Source organism: Plasmopara halstedii (genome assembly GCF_900000015.1).
Source record: "Plasmopara halstedii genome assembly, contig: Scaffold_323, whole genome shotgun sequence".
Classification (NCBI taxonomy): Eukaryota; Oomycota; class Peronosporomycetes; order Peronosporales; family Peronosporaceae; genus Plasmopara; species Plasmopara halstedii.
The window spans coordinates 2,079,222-2,098,458 of NW_020187244.1; the positions used below are offsets into that span (position 1 = coordinate 2,079,222).

At 44.7% G+C, this 19,237-nt stretch overlaps 2 protein-coding genes across 2 annotated transcripts; both read right to left on the reverse strand.

The window, feature by feature from the left end:
• Positions 1 to 10,694: 10,694 nt before the first annotated feature.
• On the reverse strand, positions 10,695 to 10,937 carry PHALS_08908 (uncharacterized protein; the record flags this gene model as incomplete). The annotated part of the gene is made up of 2 exons (XM_024724341.1): positions 10,695 to 10,834; positions 10,916 to 10,937. 2 exons carry the CDS (start codon positions 10,935 to 10,937, stop codon positions 10,695 to 10,697), a joined length of 162 nt encoding a protein of 53 aa, XP_024575228.1.
• A 7,864-nt stretch (positions 10,938 to 18,801) lies between these two features.
• PHALS_08909 (uncharacterized protein) lies at positions 18,802 to 19,078 on the reverse strand (the record flags this gene model as incomplete). Its single annotated transcript, XM_024724342.1, has 3 exons — positions 18,802 to 18,820; positions 18,885 to 19,006; positions 19,070 to 19,078. 3 exons carry the CDS (start codon positions 19,076 to 19,078, stop codon positions 18,802 to 18,804), a joined length of 150 nt encoding a protein of 49 aa, XP_024575229.1.
• Between the last annotated feature and the right edge of the window lie 159 nt (positions 19,079 to 19,237).

Consider the following 19,237-nt stretch of genomic DNA (forward strand, 5'->3'; position numbering starts at 1 on the left):
ACCTCTTGCCCCTTTACGCTTGAGGCTAATGACCAGGCGTCGACTAAGAAGGAAAAAAGAAGGAGTAGTAATCGCAGGAATCGCAATTGAAGCACGACTTTTTGCCGACGCATACGGCAAGTGTTTAACCCGTCGACACATACGCACTTGCGTGATTATCCATCTCGACATGTTGGGTCATTGTACAGTGTTCTGCACTTGAAGTCAGGCAAATCTACACACTGAGTGTAACAGGGTTACACGTACCCTGTTGATAGGGGTGTGCGTCACACGAGATGTGCATCGCGTGACTGCACCTAAACAAGAATACGGTATGTGGTTAAGTAGTAGTTATGCATGTATTTAGATTTTACTATGTACATATATATACATAGTAAAACCTATACAATTAAAATTAGGCGGTTTAGCCGCAGATAAAATAAATAAAAATCCGTTTTGAATTTAAAGCGAACAGTTTATTAGCCTTGCTTAAGGTACTCACTGCTCTTGGAGGTAGCGGATTGCGATCCGCTACACTCGTATTGGTTCTTGTAAAGAATGAAAGATCGGTGACCTAAATTACGCTGCATCAAGCGCTATCTACGGCAGCCCTGCTGCACTGAGCATCATGTGGGTCAGTGCTGTGATGCAGCAGGCCTTAAAGCGAAGTCCAGCGGTGCAGAGTGCTATTCCCCGCTTTGATAAAGCGACATTTGGATTCCTGACTGCATTACTTCCCGATATGTACAGCAGAGCAGCATATGTTGATTCTGACCCGAACGCTATTGTGTGTTTAATCGAACATCACCATCGCAACGCTCAATAAATCATAGTTGGGGCGATACAGAAGAGGATCAGGATTAACATTTTGCTATATCTTGCGAGAGATGCTGTGATGACATTGCTGTGCGCAACGACGTATCATCTGTTCAAATAATGAAGGGCTTAGATCCGAATAGGTTCACCCTGGGCTTGCGCGGGTATACTGCACTACAAGAAACTCCTTGTCGTACACGTGGTAGTTATCCTCTACTGCATTATACCGGTGAGCCTTGAACGCGATTACGCGCTTGTGCTCTCCATCATCTGCTTAAAGAAAAGCACAGCCTATGGAAAAGGCTGAAGCGTCACCGACGGCACTGTATGGGCTAAATTTGTAATTCAGAACGCATGAAACTTTCCTTCACTCTTAAAGGCTACCTTTTCTGCTGCACACAGTATCATATGACTTCTTTATAAAACTGAATCATAGGTTGTGCCATGTTGGCATATCACAAATTATACTAGTGAAATTAGTTAGCCATACAAGGCCAAATCTTAGGATCTCATGATACAGACCAATCTACAATTGTCTGAATCATTGTGGAAATTGCCCGCATGTACTCCATCCCAATGATTTAATTCGGCAAAGAAATTTGTCGGCGCCGAAAAAACTTGTCTATATAGAAGAATACGTTTACAGCACGTACACTGAGTACTGCTCGTAAAGATTCGATAAATTATTCCACAAATGATTTCACGTGTTCTACGCAACTATGGGCAAACACAACGTCGAGGTAGGCTTGTGCCTAGCAATGGTGTGGCCTGAAGAGCTGTATCACTAGATAATTGGAAACTGCTGAAGCATTATGTAATCCATGTGGTATAATCAGACACTCCCAGAGCATCCCGCTTGGAGCTCTCTTCGTGAGATAAATGTCGCTGTTTTTATCATAGTGCTGCCAGCCATGGTGTCCTGCCGCACATTTCTTTGAGACGGTCTTAGTGGATAAGGAACGTCGATCTATTTTGACTTTCTTATATCAGATTGATTACATAACTTAACAAAAGTAGTGATTCATTTCAATGTGATTGAGGATCATGCGCAGGGAACGCTGTGCTATGGCTGAGAAACAGGATATTAAACGCAACAAGCCAAGGCCATAGCCAGACGTATCAACACGAATATGCTGTGAAACAATAAACTTCATGAATGCGGTTAGTCTATCTGAATACACATCTAAGATACTAAGTTGCGATCGCGCTACGTCAGACCATTCACGATCGTAAGAACGTAATTGACGAAAATTTAAGATTTCGAGTTAGATGCACGCCGAGAATTTAGAAACAGCCGGTGTGATACAACGATTGGAAGAGCCCACGCGATTCAGCTGTGGAGAGATCGTCCTTGAAAGAGCTGCCCGATGATCAAGATCGCGATCAGTTTCGATGTGGAGCGGTTAATGGGTAAATTACTACATATACGCTCATATTCCTAATCAACAGACATAAAATAAGGAAAATATACATACCCTACATACAAGTCATGGGAGCGGCCATGTCCGTGAGCATTAGAAAAATTCTCCGTATGCTTAAAAAGTCATATGTTGGCAAGGTGCTAACCGTTGATTTGGTCGGACGGTACGGAAATGCATTTAAAAGATTGATCCACAAACTACTTTCGATCAATATTACAATCTTAATTTTCTGTAGACCACATTTAAGGTAGTCCAATTATCTCGGCTGGATATCGACTCAATCAGATACCTATATCGCAGAAACTCTGTTGAGCTAAGTTGCAGTAGGCCTAAGCTAATTAATATAACCAAATATCATCAAATTCAAAAGAAATCGCCTTTAGTGAACCCGGCGTGGGGACAAGGGTAATTCCATATGGTAACAAGCTTCATGACAATCCGAAACCAAGTGTTTGGTATCTTTGACTGTTTACCCAGGTATGCTTGCAATTGGCACTTCATTTAAACTTGTATTGAGCTCCTAGCACAAAATTTAAACTTGAACTCACTAGAAGAATGTATTGATTCTTGGGTCACAGACTACATAATTGAAATTGGCAGATATCCTGTATATCAATGATCTTGGGTCACAGACCACATAATTGAAATTGGCAGATATCCTGTATATCAATGTGTCTTCAGCAGTGATCTAACGTAATCACCTATTGCAGATCAGCAAGAAACTTTCGTCGAGACTCCATGCATGATAAAAGGCTTTGATCTCTACTGGTTGTGAACCGACCCCTAAGTTGAATAAAGAAATATTTAAGTTGAGCCTTCTTATCGTGTCAAACACTTAGCGAATTAGTTAACTTGGCTCTTCAAAGTCGTCCAGTTCCATTGGATATCCGCTGTAACGTAGGTACCGATAAAGCTCATAGAGTCTTGAAGGTGGTTGAAGCCTCATGCCATCAATTTATTCATCGCCTCCGGACTACGCTGCATAGGGGTGCCTTCATCTTCCTAAGCGAACGTTAACCCAAAACGGCATTATTTGTGCAAGCGACTCCAGTCGGCTGTTCCGCGTGAGCTATGTAGAGCAACATAAAGCTCCCAAGTCCTTAAAAATCAGGTAGACGCCACCGGCAGCCTTCTCTCATGTTAAGTATAACATGTCGCATTCTCGTTAAATCAATGTAAGGCCATTAAAAAGAGAGTCAATGATGGTGACATCAAGCAGGTCCCAATCGACGTGGTAACTGTGGCTACAATACCGTCACGTAAACATTTTCGGTGCATGGAGTCGATGAAGACGTTTGATGAAGTAAGCCCAACACTGCCCTCACCGACACATATATAAGCCTACGACAAGTCCGAGAAACTTATCAGTGCCGTCGAGGCTCGACAAACAGTCGTCGGCAAACGCTAGTAGCACATGAACAGTGTCTGCGGCGTCGACAGGTACGCCATTTGAATAAAATTTTGCGTCGCAGAAAGGTTATCATATTCTTCAAGAAAATAATAAAGATATCAGGTGTGAAGAAGTCTTCTCATCTAGCACCTGTGCTTAGTAGAAAGGATTCATCAGAGCAGCCATTACGTAAACGGCTGACAGATGTTGTTTTGTGAAGGATTTTCATCCATGTACGGAATGTCGCACGTGGCGATGTACCATATTCAAGGCTGGCCATAGCACACTGTCAATTTCCCTAGTAAAAACCAAGAGCACCTAACGCGCATCCGGACACGTATTAGTTGCAGAGCTCTTGAATGTCCTGAAACGAGGTTAGTGGATGGTAAACTGAAAACCTTTCCAACGCATCTGATTCTATTTTAGCGTCGTGATTGAAAAGAGTGAGTGGTCTATAGCTGCCGGGTATAGATTTGAACACTCGGAATAAGTGAGCCCTTCTTGAAGCTTAGTCTCTTTCCTCTTATCTAACTATAACTTTTATATCACTTCATAAACGCGTGTCCACAGACTCGAATTGAGTTTGTAATATTCAATCGGCACCCGTTCGGTTCTGAGTTTTACCCATTGTCGATGTCATAATTGCCCAATTCAAGTCCATTGCTCTGACTGTGGCGTCTAGCATAGCTGCTGCACGTTTGACACTCGGGACTTTTTGTGTTTCAACAATGTGACAAATCAATGTACCGGTAAGCTGAAGACCTTCAGTCTAACAAGTCTGCAGATGTGGATCGAGACAACCTGCCCGAGACCAGTAGCAATTGCTGACATCTCCAACCGTGTCATCAGCTTTTCTCAGCTCCGTGGTTGGCAAGCGAAGGCAATCTAACTGTAGCGCATGGGAGAAGAAACTTGTTTGTCGCTCATTTGCGTGCAAAATTGCTCAAAATATAACTTTTTTGTACTCTATTCGTGCTTTGATGTCATCAAAATAGAGCTTGAGATTAATCTGAGCGTGTTCTGACGCTGTTATTTTGATTTTTGTAGAAAAACCATTCACCAAGTCGGTAGCTGCTCTGATTGGTATAATATCTGCTGACATCACCCGTTAGTCAGCTCGACGGAATTCCTGGCAACACCGTCGAAACTATATGTAGTCTGCCTGTTTATGGTCATCAGGAAGATGACATTGAGTCAGTCCCATAACACAGACTGTGTGAACCACATATGGGCGGCATTGACTATATATACTGCATAGTTGTTTATTCCTCATTGTTTTTCATCTGAATCGGAGGCACTTGTCAGTTTCGAGGGGGTTAAGACCTATTGGCTATAATAAACGTCACTACAGTTTTCTATTCTCATTCACGTAGATCGATGGCTCGCTAGAAGCGAACAGCAAGGGTAAGGTCTTCCAATCGATTGAAGTCTTTCTGTATACGGACGGGTCATTCCAGTAACACTTGGTAGCACTAGTAGTCATTCCAACGCCGGCCGCTTCGACGGATGTATCTTTGGATAATGTAGACTCTACAGGCGGTGCCCCCCCCTCGGATCAATAGTGAGAAAAAATCTTTCCTAACACACTCGCAATGGAAGTGCGGTGAAGCTGCGAGCTTTTTCGGAGATCACACAATCTTTGACATGTTCCAGGAGGATCAAGAAGCAAAAACGCAGCGCTTTGCAAATTTTGCTGCGTATGAGCAAGTATTATTGAAATTAAAATCGCAAAACATACCGACGCCAGCTCCGCACCTTCAATACAAATGATCGTAACACCGCCGGTTTACACGGAACGTCCCGTGAAAATTAAGATAATAAGCTTTTGCGGGCATGAAGATAAAAATTATGCGTTTTGAAAGCTATAAATGGACATCGTTATCGCAGTGGACATAATTCGTGTTGACCGCAGTCAAGTCGACTTTGCCATGTCGCATTTGGAAGGGCATGCGAAACATTAGCCGATGACATCGGAAGTCAACGCTTCGGCTACTTAACCACATGACAGGAGTTGAAGAGGGCCATAGAAAAGATGTTCGTTCTGCCGAATGTGGCATTTTGACATCGATAAATCAAATTATTATGCTGTCAAGACAACAGCATTCTGTATGACCATGTATAGAAGTTCCGAGAGCTCCGTTCCATTATGGCAATAGAACCACTACCAGAGGCAGTGATGTTTACTGTGTTTATCGGAAGACTCAATAATGTTCCTTCTAAGACTGTAATCTTCCGCCGGAGCCCGACGATCCTGGAAGATGTAATTATCGATGTATTGCGTGAGGTCTACCGCCAACGTAATATATCGATCAATCCGATGCAGGAAGTGGCTGCTACTACTGGAAATCAAGATCTAATGAATCTCAGCGCGGTGACTGTCTGTAGGCAGCACATTCGATCATATGGATGTCAGCGATCTCGTCACATCCGCCGTATTAGTCCACTTGGGATACAAAATTATCAGTACGGTTCTTGTTGTAGTGTTTCCAAGCCACGTGGTACCAATATTACGAAGCGTTCGAGAAACGCAGGTACCCAATAGATGGAGAGCGGTCTACTGGGGCAATCGAAAAATCTTGTGCATGTCGTTAACGAAGGACATCGATTATTTAAGGGCTCAACACTCACGAATGAGTGTTACTCACTCGTGAGTGTTTTCTATGTTTCATCCGCGGATTTGGTTGTACGAACCCATGATCAGGAACGAGTGTTGATTGTCTGGACGGAACCCAAATAATATTGCTGGGTGTACAATACAGACATGAAATTCGTGGTCTTCTTCTAATACGTGTGACAGGTCTGATGGCGCAAAAATACGCGGATCGAGTCATAACTCGAGCTTCCATTCGACATAAAAGTTCGTCAAACTTTATGGTGCCACCACCACAACGGTCGTGGAATATGCGCTGATGTTCGACTTCACGGTAGCGCAAATACTCTGGACGACTGGGCCCGTCGATAAGCACTTTATAGCAATCACATCCGCCCAAGCTGGTTGTTTGATGCCAGGTTATTGCACATCGTGCGAAAAGGCCGTTGGACGTGGAATTAGAACATCATCCATTTCAATGATGGCAAAGGTTTCGTCGCAATCTCAGATTGAGGTGTAATTTTACTCAGCATTCGTCGTCGGCGCAAGTCATCTTCGATGCGTTTAATTTCGTGCGAGATCACGAATGACCGAGTATCAGAGTCCAAAAAAAGTATTCTGGGTGGGTGAGTGGTGGTGCAATGGGTTCAGTACCATTCCACAGGTTGTGTGAATCACTGAAATCTGTTTATGGTTAGCATTAACTATATATCTTGCATTGTTGTATATTCCTCAATTCTGTTCTGTTACATCGGAATCGAAAAAGGTCACTTTAGGGAGGCTTTAAAGTTTGTTGGCCATTATAAATGTCGCTACATCTGTTCCTCCTCGTTCGCGTAAATTGACGGCACGTTGGAAATGATCAACATGAATTGTAGTGTATAAAGCGATTTATGTCTTCCATAATATGTGCGTGTATACGGACGTGCAATTTTTCGTTACAGAAGACACCCGGTATGTACACAGGATAATGCTTGATACTGTTAGCAAGTATTTAAGCCGAAGTAGCCAGATGATGTTGCCTTTCAAAGTCTCGCGGAAGTAAAGTTGGGTTTCTCCAAAAGTGGCATTCAAGGCTTTGGACGGACTTCAATACAAGGCATACATCAAGGGATATGTAATCTTCACTTCACCACTTGCGATCGCAAACTTGTGTCATCGATGCTGAGTTGACTTGACGTAAGTCAGCCAGAACAAAGCAATAAACCAACCATTTTTACGAGAAGGGTTGGTATAGTCTTGTACCGCCAGGCTCATAAAATACCAGATATCGAGGGCTAAAGCAACCTCCTAGTTTGTCTCGACATTGTCTTAAACCAGGCCTATCGCCCGCTGTCTGGCCTAGATGATCATCCATGATAACATTGAAGTCACCTACGACAATGTGTCAACTAAATTTAACCGAGTCCACGATTCGGCCCAGTGCTTCAAAGTAAATAGGAAGAGCTCATAGATACCTCCAAGAAACATTGATTCATCATATGCATACACCAGGCATCAGTACCCGAGCTCACCTCCAAAACCTGTCTGCAGTAGTTTTAACGCATCTTTGGTTCTAATTTGTAGACGCTATCCATGGGGTCGATAACCTTGCCAAATGTCAAGAAAAAAGATAGCAAAAGTCCTACTCCATGTCAGAATAATGGAGACGTGGAAGCAGCGTGCCCTAGCGCTTGCTACGGAAATGAATTTCCACAATTTTGCATGAAGTCTTCTTTGATAAATCTTGTCTTGATCGCAACCAACTGATACGTAGAAAAAAGGTTGCTCACACATAGTGAGTGAGGGTTTGTTTATCCCATTCATCTTCAGATATTTCTTGAAAAGCCTATGTCTTTTTTGTGTTGATGGCATATATAGCGAGGTCTGGTGAATCCATGTCGCTAAGGTACTTATAGCCATAAACATAATAAGCACGGTAACTTTGTCTTACAGATGTTCGACAGCGTCTATATGTGCGTAGCACATATATCTCTATAACAAAAAGGTATCTTGTCAAATTCTCGTTGAAACTAGCTGTTACGGTGCCAACACTTGTATTCTCAGTGAATCGGCGTACATAGATGGTGGTGAAGATACCAGGAATGGGTCACTGAAATAGCATTAGCATGCTGTATTTTGGGCCTTTTCAATACTGCCTCTGATATCGCAACGTATTCGGGCAACTTGTCGCAAGAGCGAGAGCGTGGCTGGGACAAGAAGTCACCCAGTGTCCGGTGATGAGTAGCCTAGCGCGTTTAGGTTTAGTGAGCGATAGGCAGGTCACGTAGATCACGGGCCGATCTTGATGACTGTACGCCATGAACTGATGTAGATGACATATCGAGTGGAGTATAACGACATGGTTTGCAACATCCGAATGTACAGCGAAAGTCGATTATGCCACTTTATCAGTTATCGAATTGAGTCACACTGTGACAGCACCTTCTTGGAGACCTCTTCTCGACGAACAGGGAATCGGCTTTGAGGTACACCACTCCAACGGATGGGAAGAGCACAAACAGGCTCCTGTCAAGCCTATGAGAAACAGGACGGACGGTGCTAGCCAACGTACCTGCATTGTGCACCCCTGTAGCTTCCCCAGCGGAGATCTTATCAACGAAGGTGCTCTTGGCGCGTGCCATAGGGAAAGCCGAGTGGACAGACGGTGAGTATGAAATCGCGGTGGCTAAAGCGGATCTCATTTCTTTGAACGACAGCATCAAGACTCGCGGAGACTCACATGGATTCTTCTGCCTCGAATGGATGCCGCTGTGTGGCATCAAGGCAACAGGATGGCTCTTCGACAGCAAGGGACGTCATTACGACCTCAATCGATCCAAGTCGACAGTAACAGCTCAAGAGCTACGCGATCTAGTGCAGTGGCGATGGGTGAAACACGGCTGTGTCAGATTCAGATTCCCATCGACAAGCACCGTTGTCACGACCCCAACTCTCCGATCCTTTGACCATCTCTGTTCGATTTTCTAAATGAACTTTTCAGAACTGCTCCATAGACCGAGGACTACTGTTGCGCTTCGATCGACGGATCCAGAGGTGGAAAAATATCATGACTGGTTCCCGGACGACGACAGCACGACACGCCATCAAGATACAGCCATCACAACCAGCATTCATCTCTTCGAGAGACCACAGAACGCCGACGAAGTAGCGATACGAGATCTTGATGGCATTCCTGTTCCCCACCATTCACACCCGCGACTGTCTCGAATAGTCAGCTTGAGACGCGGACGAAAGGGTTGGAAATCCAAACGCAAGACACTCAAGCATCATTGCCAACAACAGCGACTGAAGGACGGCATCAAGAAGAGAGATGGACGAATGATTAGCTCAGCAGGACCTACGAACGAGGCGACCAAGCTTGAAGCCGGCCTAGACAACCTGAAGTGGACAACAATTCTAGCTGTTCCTGGGACAACCTTGTCAGCTCATGAGATCATGTTGAGACTCAAGGTCCGGAATCTAGGTAACATGTGGAACCGAACAGCAAACTACCTGTCGTGTCCACATGAGACATGTTCAGGGTCGGACAGAACTCACCTGATTCACGTCTTCTGGACATGCCCCCATGCCAAGAGATTGTGAACCCACCTGATCAGAGAATGGGAAGGCATCGGTGTCAGCTTTCAGGGCAAGCCTCTAGCAGCAATCTTCGCACTTCGACTACCAACTTTCTCAGCTCGATTGGCGCTCGCAATAGTCCAACAGCTCAGTGATCTGTCTGCGGAGGAAACAACGACCTTGATATACCCAATGGCCAACATGGTGTGGCAATATGTGTGCGTGATGTGTGTGGAGGCTGTCTGGCACAACCGAATCCAGGTCATGAGCGGTAACCCCTTCGTACGCGACAATCCGGAGACGCTTCTTAGAATAGAAATGGCTTGCCTATCGACGGGACTCCGGGACCTCTGCATTCTCTTCGACACTCTTTGCCCTAAGACGACGGACTCAGCAGTCGAAATGCTCAAGGCGATCGTTGCCATGATCACGAACAAAGCGGATCTCCCAGCAAACCCTCTACCCAGCATGGACTCGGCATACCTCCACTTCTTGGTCCAGGCGGTTCTGGTTCGCTAATGGTGCGCAAAACTCGCGAGGTCTCGATCCCTACGATGATCTGGTGGGCGTCTATTGCTTATGGCCATCCAACTACCACGAACAACAAAGCAGAATATGAGGCCTGTATCATGGACTTCGCTGCGCAGTGTCACACGGATCCTCGCCGCTCTACGTGATCGGAGACAGCTCAATGATCATCGGACAGATGCGAGAACATTGGCCTCCAAAAAAGCACACCCTCTGGCGTAGTTATGATTAATGTTATTTCGAGATTCGCAAGCTACAGGTCGTCGGCTGGTGCAATCACCCAATGGCACACAATAAAATGGCAGATCGGGCAGCAAACGTCGCAATGGATTCATGTAGATCCCAACAATGCGAAGCAAGCACCTCTCACCCAACCTGGGAGGCCATTGCGGAACACCTCAACCAAGACCTACAATACTGGATCCAGGAGTTCGGTTGCAAGTCTCAGCTGTCTTGGATGGAGCAACGCTCTAGAGAAGCTAAAACTCGGGACTTCTTCCGAGAACCCAGCCAGCGAGCCGCCTTTGGCGACTGATCGCCGGCTCCCTCCTAAACAAAACGCGTAATAACATAGTGTAGCTAGGAGAAAGGATATCGTCGTTCATCTACATGTAACACAATATAACTGACCTTCATCATCATCATCACACATTGACAGCAGCTCGCACTCACACTCAGCTACTTGTATCTGAGACATTAGATGGCGTGCGTGCAGACAAAATAGGCAAAAACATACGCGGTTATGTTTGTGGACATGATGCTTAACAATGCATGATTATTCGCCCAAGTTAAAGATCGCCGTTGCTCGCTGTCTGGAGCGAACGAACTAGATAAACATGAGAATACGTTAAAGTACACAGTGCGATCTTGTAGTTATTTAAGCACATCGTATTATTCACAGGCCGAGCGTGCGTTGCAATCAATAAACCAGTTAGATATGTTTCGGTCGAATATGTTGACTGGAAGGCGTTGTAAAACAACAATATTAGGTTTGTCGAAGAGCAAACACTTGTCGAAGAGCAAACACTTCTAAATAGTTCCCAAAGTGTCACATACCTTGAACGTCACACTCCCAAGAAACCAAAATCCTAGTCTGACCTGCAAACAAAGCCACAGCGCCGATGACAGCAGTACCTCAAGCACAATACACGCTTGAGCGACAAGGAATCGATTCCCAAGGAGGAGGAAGAAGGATAGGCCGGACTTGTAAGGAAGAAAAACAACTTTGAGATCTTAAAGGTCACTCACATTTGAATTGAAATGAGGTAGTGGTTTCTGGATACATGATAAACACCCCTAGTGCTCCAGAAATTTTACTAATAGAACATTGGGTTCCTGATTGATACAATAGAAGATTGATCCTCAACTTTAACTTATACAAGATCTTGGGTGAACGGACCCTGAAAGTCGAAATCTGAGCTTCAACTTTCGAGGATAGTATCCAGTAGAAGTAACTTGCAGCGGGGCTGCCGTAGCTTAGCGCTTGAGAAAGCGTACTTTAGGTCACCAACCTATCGTTTTTACAAGAACGAAGTATAAGTTATCGAAACGCAATCCGCTTACTCCAAGAGTAATTATTGCCTTGACAAGGCTAATTGACTCTTAGGTTTAAATTCAATAATGATTTTAATTCATATTTTTTTCTAATTTTAAAAGTTTAGATCTTCCTGAATGTGCTAAATATAAAGTAAAATCTAAATACATGCATAACTACTGGCTACCTTGCCCCGTACCGTATATTCATGTTTGGATGTGGTCACACCATGCACATCTCGTGTGACACACACTCCTGTAATCAGAGTTCGTGTAAATTTGTTACATAACTTGCTTACACTATCTACTCCAAATGACAGAGACACGTCGATCTCGTCACCAGTACGGATCGCTAAGTAGGAACAAGTATTCTGTATCTACAGAATGTTTATGAATTTTATATAAGATGACTTCGCGGATGTATGACTGCGTTTAAATTTACAAACGTGAACATTGAGGGCTAATCTATACAAAGTCACGAGAGCTTTACACGTGTGCGACCGGATCTGTAAGACAGCGCTGATGAAAAACAGTCCTTCAAACAAAACGCACACTTGTGCGATGAGGACGCGATTCCTGACGTGGAAGAAGAAGGACGATTCCGATTTGGATGGATGAAGAACGACTTAAGACCTTAATAATAAATTAGCAACTGAATTTGAAAAGGTTATGGTTCCTAGCTACTTTCAAAACACCCCAAGATATCCTAAAGGTTTTACTTATAAAACCTTGGACTCCTGATTTATAAATAATGAGTGTACCGAGGTCAATCCTCAGATTCAGATGATACAAGATCTTGGGTGTACGGAGCTTGGACTTCAAAAGCATTAACTTCAACTTCGTGGAAAAAACACGGTAGTAAGTACTGGCTTACGCCACCCACTTCGACAGAGACACGTCGATCTCGTCACCAGTACAGATCCCGAAGTAGGAACCAGCATTCTGTATCACACAATGTGTTTGTGACTTTATATAAAAACTCACGAATGCATTTGGAAACACCAAACTGAAAGCTTTTTTATTACTTCTTACAATGAAAACAAAAGGTACATGAATGCACCTTGATGTAATGGCTGAGTATAACCCATTACATCACCCCCTCCTTAAGTCAACAGTACGTTGATACTTTTGCAGACCTTATTGAAACAGTTCAATTCCGATCAATAATAGGGCGATCAAGTGAACAAGCTAACATACAATAGCATTCTTCGCCTGAACGGCAAGAACGGTTCTTGATCTCGTTGACGTTTCCTCCATTCTCAACCGAGTTGGAGACGAGAAGTTCTTCATGGAATTTCGTTCGCGTCGGACCAATAGCCGTTGATGATCCGACCTGGCCCATCTCAGCTAAGCTTCACTCTTGGCGGACATTTGTTTGCCTTGAGAACGAGAACGACACGGATCGTCTGCTTCGATGAGTAGGCACCGGCAGAACTCCCAGTCACGACCGAGCACAACCAAACGCTGGTGGTCGTAGTGTTGGCTATAGCAATACTACAAACGATTCTCGTAGCTGCGGAGCACGTCGGGAACATCAAACACTAAGGCCTGACGAGGTTCCTGCGTGTACGAATCCGATGGATGACCGCGCCACCAATCTCTGTAGAAGCGTTGATGGTTCAACTACTTCTTTTCACGACGACGAGTCGCTCGATCCTCGTGAACAAATATCATTTCAACCACCCAACGACGCTCTCGACGAGAGTGTAATTGCGGAGGTGGGGTTGAACGTGAAAGCGATTGAGCTACGCTGGAGTTGAAATGCGCTATTCGACGCTTGAAGATCGCTGCGAAAGTCGTTCGAACCTTGTTGCAGAGCAGAACTCGACACTCGACGTTTAGACAGATGGTTCCGCCTAATGCTCGGTTTTGGAGTCCCGTATCGAACTGCAGTTTCAGCTAATTCATGTGAGCTTGTTTAACTCAGAAAGGAAGAGAAACAATGTGAGTTGGCTCACAAAGAACTGCTGTGCTCTATTGAAGAGGTAGCCTCTCCTGCGTGGTGAATACCAATCTCACCATCAAGCGTTGAGTTCAGTGATGGCTCAATCCTTCGATGTTCTTCAACGCTTGTACGCCGAGAGAAATATCCAGGGTGAGGAGACGGTAGCTCTTCGCGGACAAATGGAGAAACTCCATCATGAGCTCGATCATCTATCAAAGGAAAAGTAGGCTAGGCAGATCCAGTCGGATTATACGACTTTTGCCTACCCACATGAAATGTAGGGTGTAGGCGCATGCGTGTAGGGATGACTAATGTATACGCATCACCATTGCATTTCATCATTTTGAACGGTCCAATAAAACTTGGGTAAAGCCACCTGCTGCTTCCTCAGTTGCATGCAGCTTTGTCGTACAAAGAATTTCAAGAGCATTGACCGTATGTACCTTCTTGTTTTCCTACCGTTTTGAAATGCTTGTTCTTTTTGCAAATCCTGAGCTTTTGCAATTGCGTCTCGAACAAACCAAACAACGGCTTGTCTCTTCACAATAAAGTCATCGACGTGCTGTTTCTAACGACTTGTCTAAGGTCTCACTGAAACTTCGCTTTTACTTCTGACACAGCTTTAAGCTCTAAAGCAATAATATGCGCCCCACCTCTCCCAATACGGAGTCAGCTACTCTAGGATGAATACCATAGCTCACATAAAATGGTGAATGATCTGTCTAGACATGCGTGGAGCTGTACTACGCAAACTCTGCAAGAGGGGGAAATTCACTCCACTCTTTGAACGACGTAGCGTAACTAAGCAGTACGTCCTCCAGGACTAGATTCACACGCTCTATCTGACCGTCCGTTTCGGGGTGTACCGCTTTTGACATGGACAATATCGAAAATATTTTTTTTCGACTTTTGATAAAAAAAGAAGTGATTTACTCGATGAGAATGGTCCAACCAACACTTTGACGTAAAATCGTGGTCACGGTCAAATGCGATGTCAACAAGAAGGCCATGCAGAGAGAAAACAGCGTGTTCAGAAACCTTAGCTGTCTTCTCGACAGAGATCTTGTCAGAAACAGGTGCAAGATGAGCCATCTTGCTGATCCGGTCCACTTATACAAGGATGCCACTGCATCAATGTGTCTCACACAGAAGTCTGAAAATAAAGTCCTTTCTCACATAATTCCAGCTGTCAGTTGCAACTGCCAGCAACCGAAGTTGGGCTTGAGTGAAACCCGATGGTTTCACACTTGGAAAAATCTCATAATTCCTCACCTACTTGCGCACACTTATACATGTGTGGCTAATAGCAATTCCGGGACAGACTAAGAATCGTTTACCCATGTCCTAGAACGCACCTGAAGGGCTCACAGGGTACTCATATTTAGGACGAAGAAACAAAATCTCGTCATTTGGAACAATAACTCGTGCTGTATCCCGTGTTCCTTTGCATAGTACAACAATCCCTCCAAAATGGTGAACACGCGATCTTGTGTGAGACGGAGGATCTGCAATGCTTTGTCAGAAGAGGTATCGGAATGCCTCAACAATTCCTGACATGTCTCATCAGACTTGTACCCTTCGACAATTTCTTCTCACACTGTAGTCGTAGATCGCACTCTGTTCGTCTGAACATCTTCGCATTGTTGACATGACTCGTGTATGTTTTCGCTGACGTACTTCGAATCATAGTCAAGATGTCTTGACAAAGCATCGGCAAAGAAGTTCGTCTTGCCTGGCTTGTATTGTACAGCACAGTTGTACTTCGCAAAGATTGAAGGCCATCGAGCCATTGTTTGCGATAAATCGGGAGTCTTTACTACCGCACGCAGTGTGGCATGATCGGTATCGCAAAGCGTTCCTTACCAAGCAAGTACACACAGAACATGCCCAAAGCATACTTCATGGCTAGAAATTTCTCGAAATGAACAGGATAGTTCCGTTCCGAGGTCCGTAGTAGTCGCGACTGATACTATACAACTCGCACTCGACCCTCATCATCGCGTCTCATCAACGCACATCCGACGGCATGACCACTCGCATCGCAGACCACATTAAAAAGCTTATCGTGGTTTACAATCGCATAAACAGGATCGTCTCTCAAGCTCTTTTTTACTTCGGCAAATAACGCCAGATGAATTTTTGACCATTCCAACTCAACATTTTTCCTTAAAGGATCGTTAGGGGCTGCACCAACGCTGCTTAATAGCCCGTTTATTTGTGCAAATTATTGGTCAAGCCCAACCATTGTCTCAGCTGTTCCACATTGTTTAGCACAGGCTTGTCATTGATAGCTTGACTTTCTCCGGAACTACACGAACGCCATTCTTGCCCACGAAGCAGCCGAAAACGTAGGTCTCTGGTGCAAGCAAAATGCACTGCGGTTGGGGTCTTTACTTTCGTCTTCTTAGGCTTGTCCTATAATTGCGGGGGGGGGTCATCACAAACCACAATATCACTTGGGGCATATGTGTTTTCTTCAGCAGATGCGTATGCCCATACTGTCTCGTTTTTCGTCCTGCAGCTCGAATTAGCGCTGCACGCCTCTTTGACGACTGTTGTCATATTCATCGAATCAATGCTTGGCTGGCAACGCTTCGACCATGGCATGCCTAAGATGATTTTAAAGTTCTCCTCGAGGTTGAGTAAAACTCCACATCGAAAATCTTCAAGCTTTACTGCCAAACGAATGACTTGTTTTGGCATCTTCATACCAGATCCATCGCTAAACGAATGATCATATCTTCTTTCACATCGGGATCCGCCTACGAAGCGGGAGATTGCGGGTTCGAGTCCCGTCGGAGACTTTACGTTAGTGAAGTCGAACACCATGACCAGTCAAAGTTCGTACTCGTAGTGGTTTCTCAAAACAAAAACATTTTGGACATTAAAGTCGCACTTTGTCTGACACTTCGATCACTCATGGTGGAACCTGCATATGCATCATTCACGTTGGGGCCAGATTTCTGTCACCCATAGTACTCTTCTTGGGCCCAGTTGGGAGCCCGTCCCTACTGGTCGCTTCCGTTTTTTGTAGCGTTGGGAGCGTTTAAACCGATTCCTTTATAGCGCCCGCGGTTATCCAGAAGAACCCCCTGTGTTTTTTGCCGACTCGGGAAATCCACTCTACAGTTCCGGGCAATATGACCCGGCTTCCCACAGCGAAAACACTTTCTATCGTCGCGAGGAGGCTCAGATCCAGGCGTGGAGATGTATGAGATACCCATTGGCTCTAGACTATCACTTGTACTGCCGACTGGCGCGCTGACTTAGTGCGAAGCCATTGAACTTGGCTTGCCCGATGCTGAAATCTTCTTGTATCGCATGGTTGATAGCATCATTTAGCGTCTTAGGATACTCACGGAACAATTATTTTCGGATTAGACCATCAATCAAGCTCGCTATGAACATTACGGCTTGCGTTGAAACGTCAATTGGGTCGTCGACGATGCTCGGTACCAAGTAGCGAGCACGATATGCATACGAGTGTAGGTCTTAACAACCTTGACGAAGCTTCAACAACTCAGCACGGGCATGGTACTCACTCTGTGGTGGTTCAAACGCTTTCTTTAGCTTGGCTTTGAAGTGCTCTCAGCTAGGAAAGCAGTCAAGATAGGCTAAACGCTTCCCATGCGCCCATCCCTTCGCACGACCCGCAAGGTTGGGCATTGCAAACAGCTCTTGCTACAAGGGCTCTCGCAATTGTCTTGCAGTGATTGCTGCATCCAACTCGACAACCATGGCGATAGAAGCTCGTACGGTACAAAGACACGTTCACTTTCAAAGTCATCCTTTACGAAGAAACAGGGGTTGATACCTGCTTCCGGGATTCCATAATCTCAAGAATCATGAAAGTGACGGCTGTGGACTTCTGGTTCTTCGAAAAAAATTACAGTAAACTGGCTATTACAGCATCTCCGACGACTTCTCGCGTCCGCTCGAATGCCATCAACTTATGTGAAGACAAATGAGGAATTTTCTCATTCGTCAAAACTCAGTTTGCAGCTCTGATGAACCGAGTGGAACTTCAATTCCTTCCATGTCACTCGGACGAGGACAGGAGTATAGCTTGGACTAGAATGCGCGCCATGCTCAACGGCCGCGTCATCATTTCAATATCAAGTTTCGTTTAAAAGACCTTTCGAAGTGCTTCCAGGTATAAGAAGGCGCCGTTTAGAAATATTCCCTCGAATACAACACACACGCTTGTGCGACGAGGAATTGATTCCCGAGGTGGAGGGAGAAGGACAGGCCGGACTTGTAGGGAAGACAAAACGACTTCGAGACCTCAAAGGTTACTCTTATTTGAATGTAAATGAGTTAGTGGTTTCTGGATACATGATAAACACTTCTAGATCTCTCGGAGAGTTTACTAATTGAACATTGGATTTCTGATTGATACAATAAAGGTGTACCGAAGTTGATTCTCAGCTTCAATTCATAAAAGATCTTGGGCGTACGGAGCGGGGCTACCTTCTTTGAATGACATAGACACGTCGGTCTCGTCACCAGTACAGATCTCTAAGTAGGAACACGTATTCTTTCACACAGAATGGTTGTGACTTCATATAAGATGTCTTGTATGCATATGAGAACGCCCAATAATTTTTTTTTCAAATTTAGGTACACAAACGTACCATCATGTAATGGCTAAGTGTAGTCAATTACAGTATCTAAATGCGACGAATTGCAACCGCAGTTCGTAGCTACAAAAATTACACTCATAAATCCATTCAGAGCCAAGTCTTTTGCCATCTAAATTGCAGGGGTGGTGGAAAATAAATCATGGAAAATATACCAACGTCATTAGAAAGGTGCGGTTGCCTACGGTGGAGTAGGCCGGATGGCGAGCGCACAAGTCGGTGGCAGAGGAAAGTGCGAAGATAACGCTGTTGTTTGACGAGGTCTCGAGAAATCTTTGTTAGTAGGCGTGACGGACGCGTTTGAGGGGCCAAAGCAAATATGGAGAATGACGGATAAATTGAGCTGTGAGGAAGTCGGCAGGGGGCTTTTCTTGCAGGCTTGCGTAGGAGAAGGATACTTAGATAACAGAGCGGTAACTAAGCCGGTGGGTTCGCCAGTCTGTTATCAGTATTTAGAAGGAATACTCACACTACAAAATACTAAGGGTCTTCACGCAAGGTAAACCTGGCGTAGACACCGCTTGTGATCTGGGGCAACGTCGGATCGTATCTGGCTTGGAGTAGAGGAAAGGTTGCAATGCGCAATACGTTTTCCACTAGCAACTAGAGCTAATCTTGATGCAAGTTACTTTTTGGTCGGTGCTGTCCACTACTGGGGAGAAGGACTGTCAACATTAGAATTTCAAATTTATATTTTTGTGCTGTAAGGTGAATATAACATTTTAAGTTTAAATGCCTACATATATTCTATAACTGTTGGGATTACACCACTGAAGGCTTGTTGGACAGGCGGATGACGTCAGATGGTTACGGTTACGGTTACGGTTACATTTA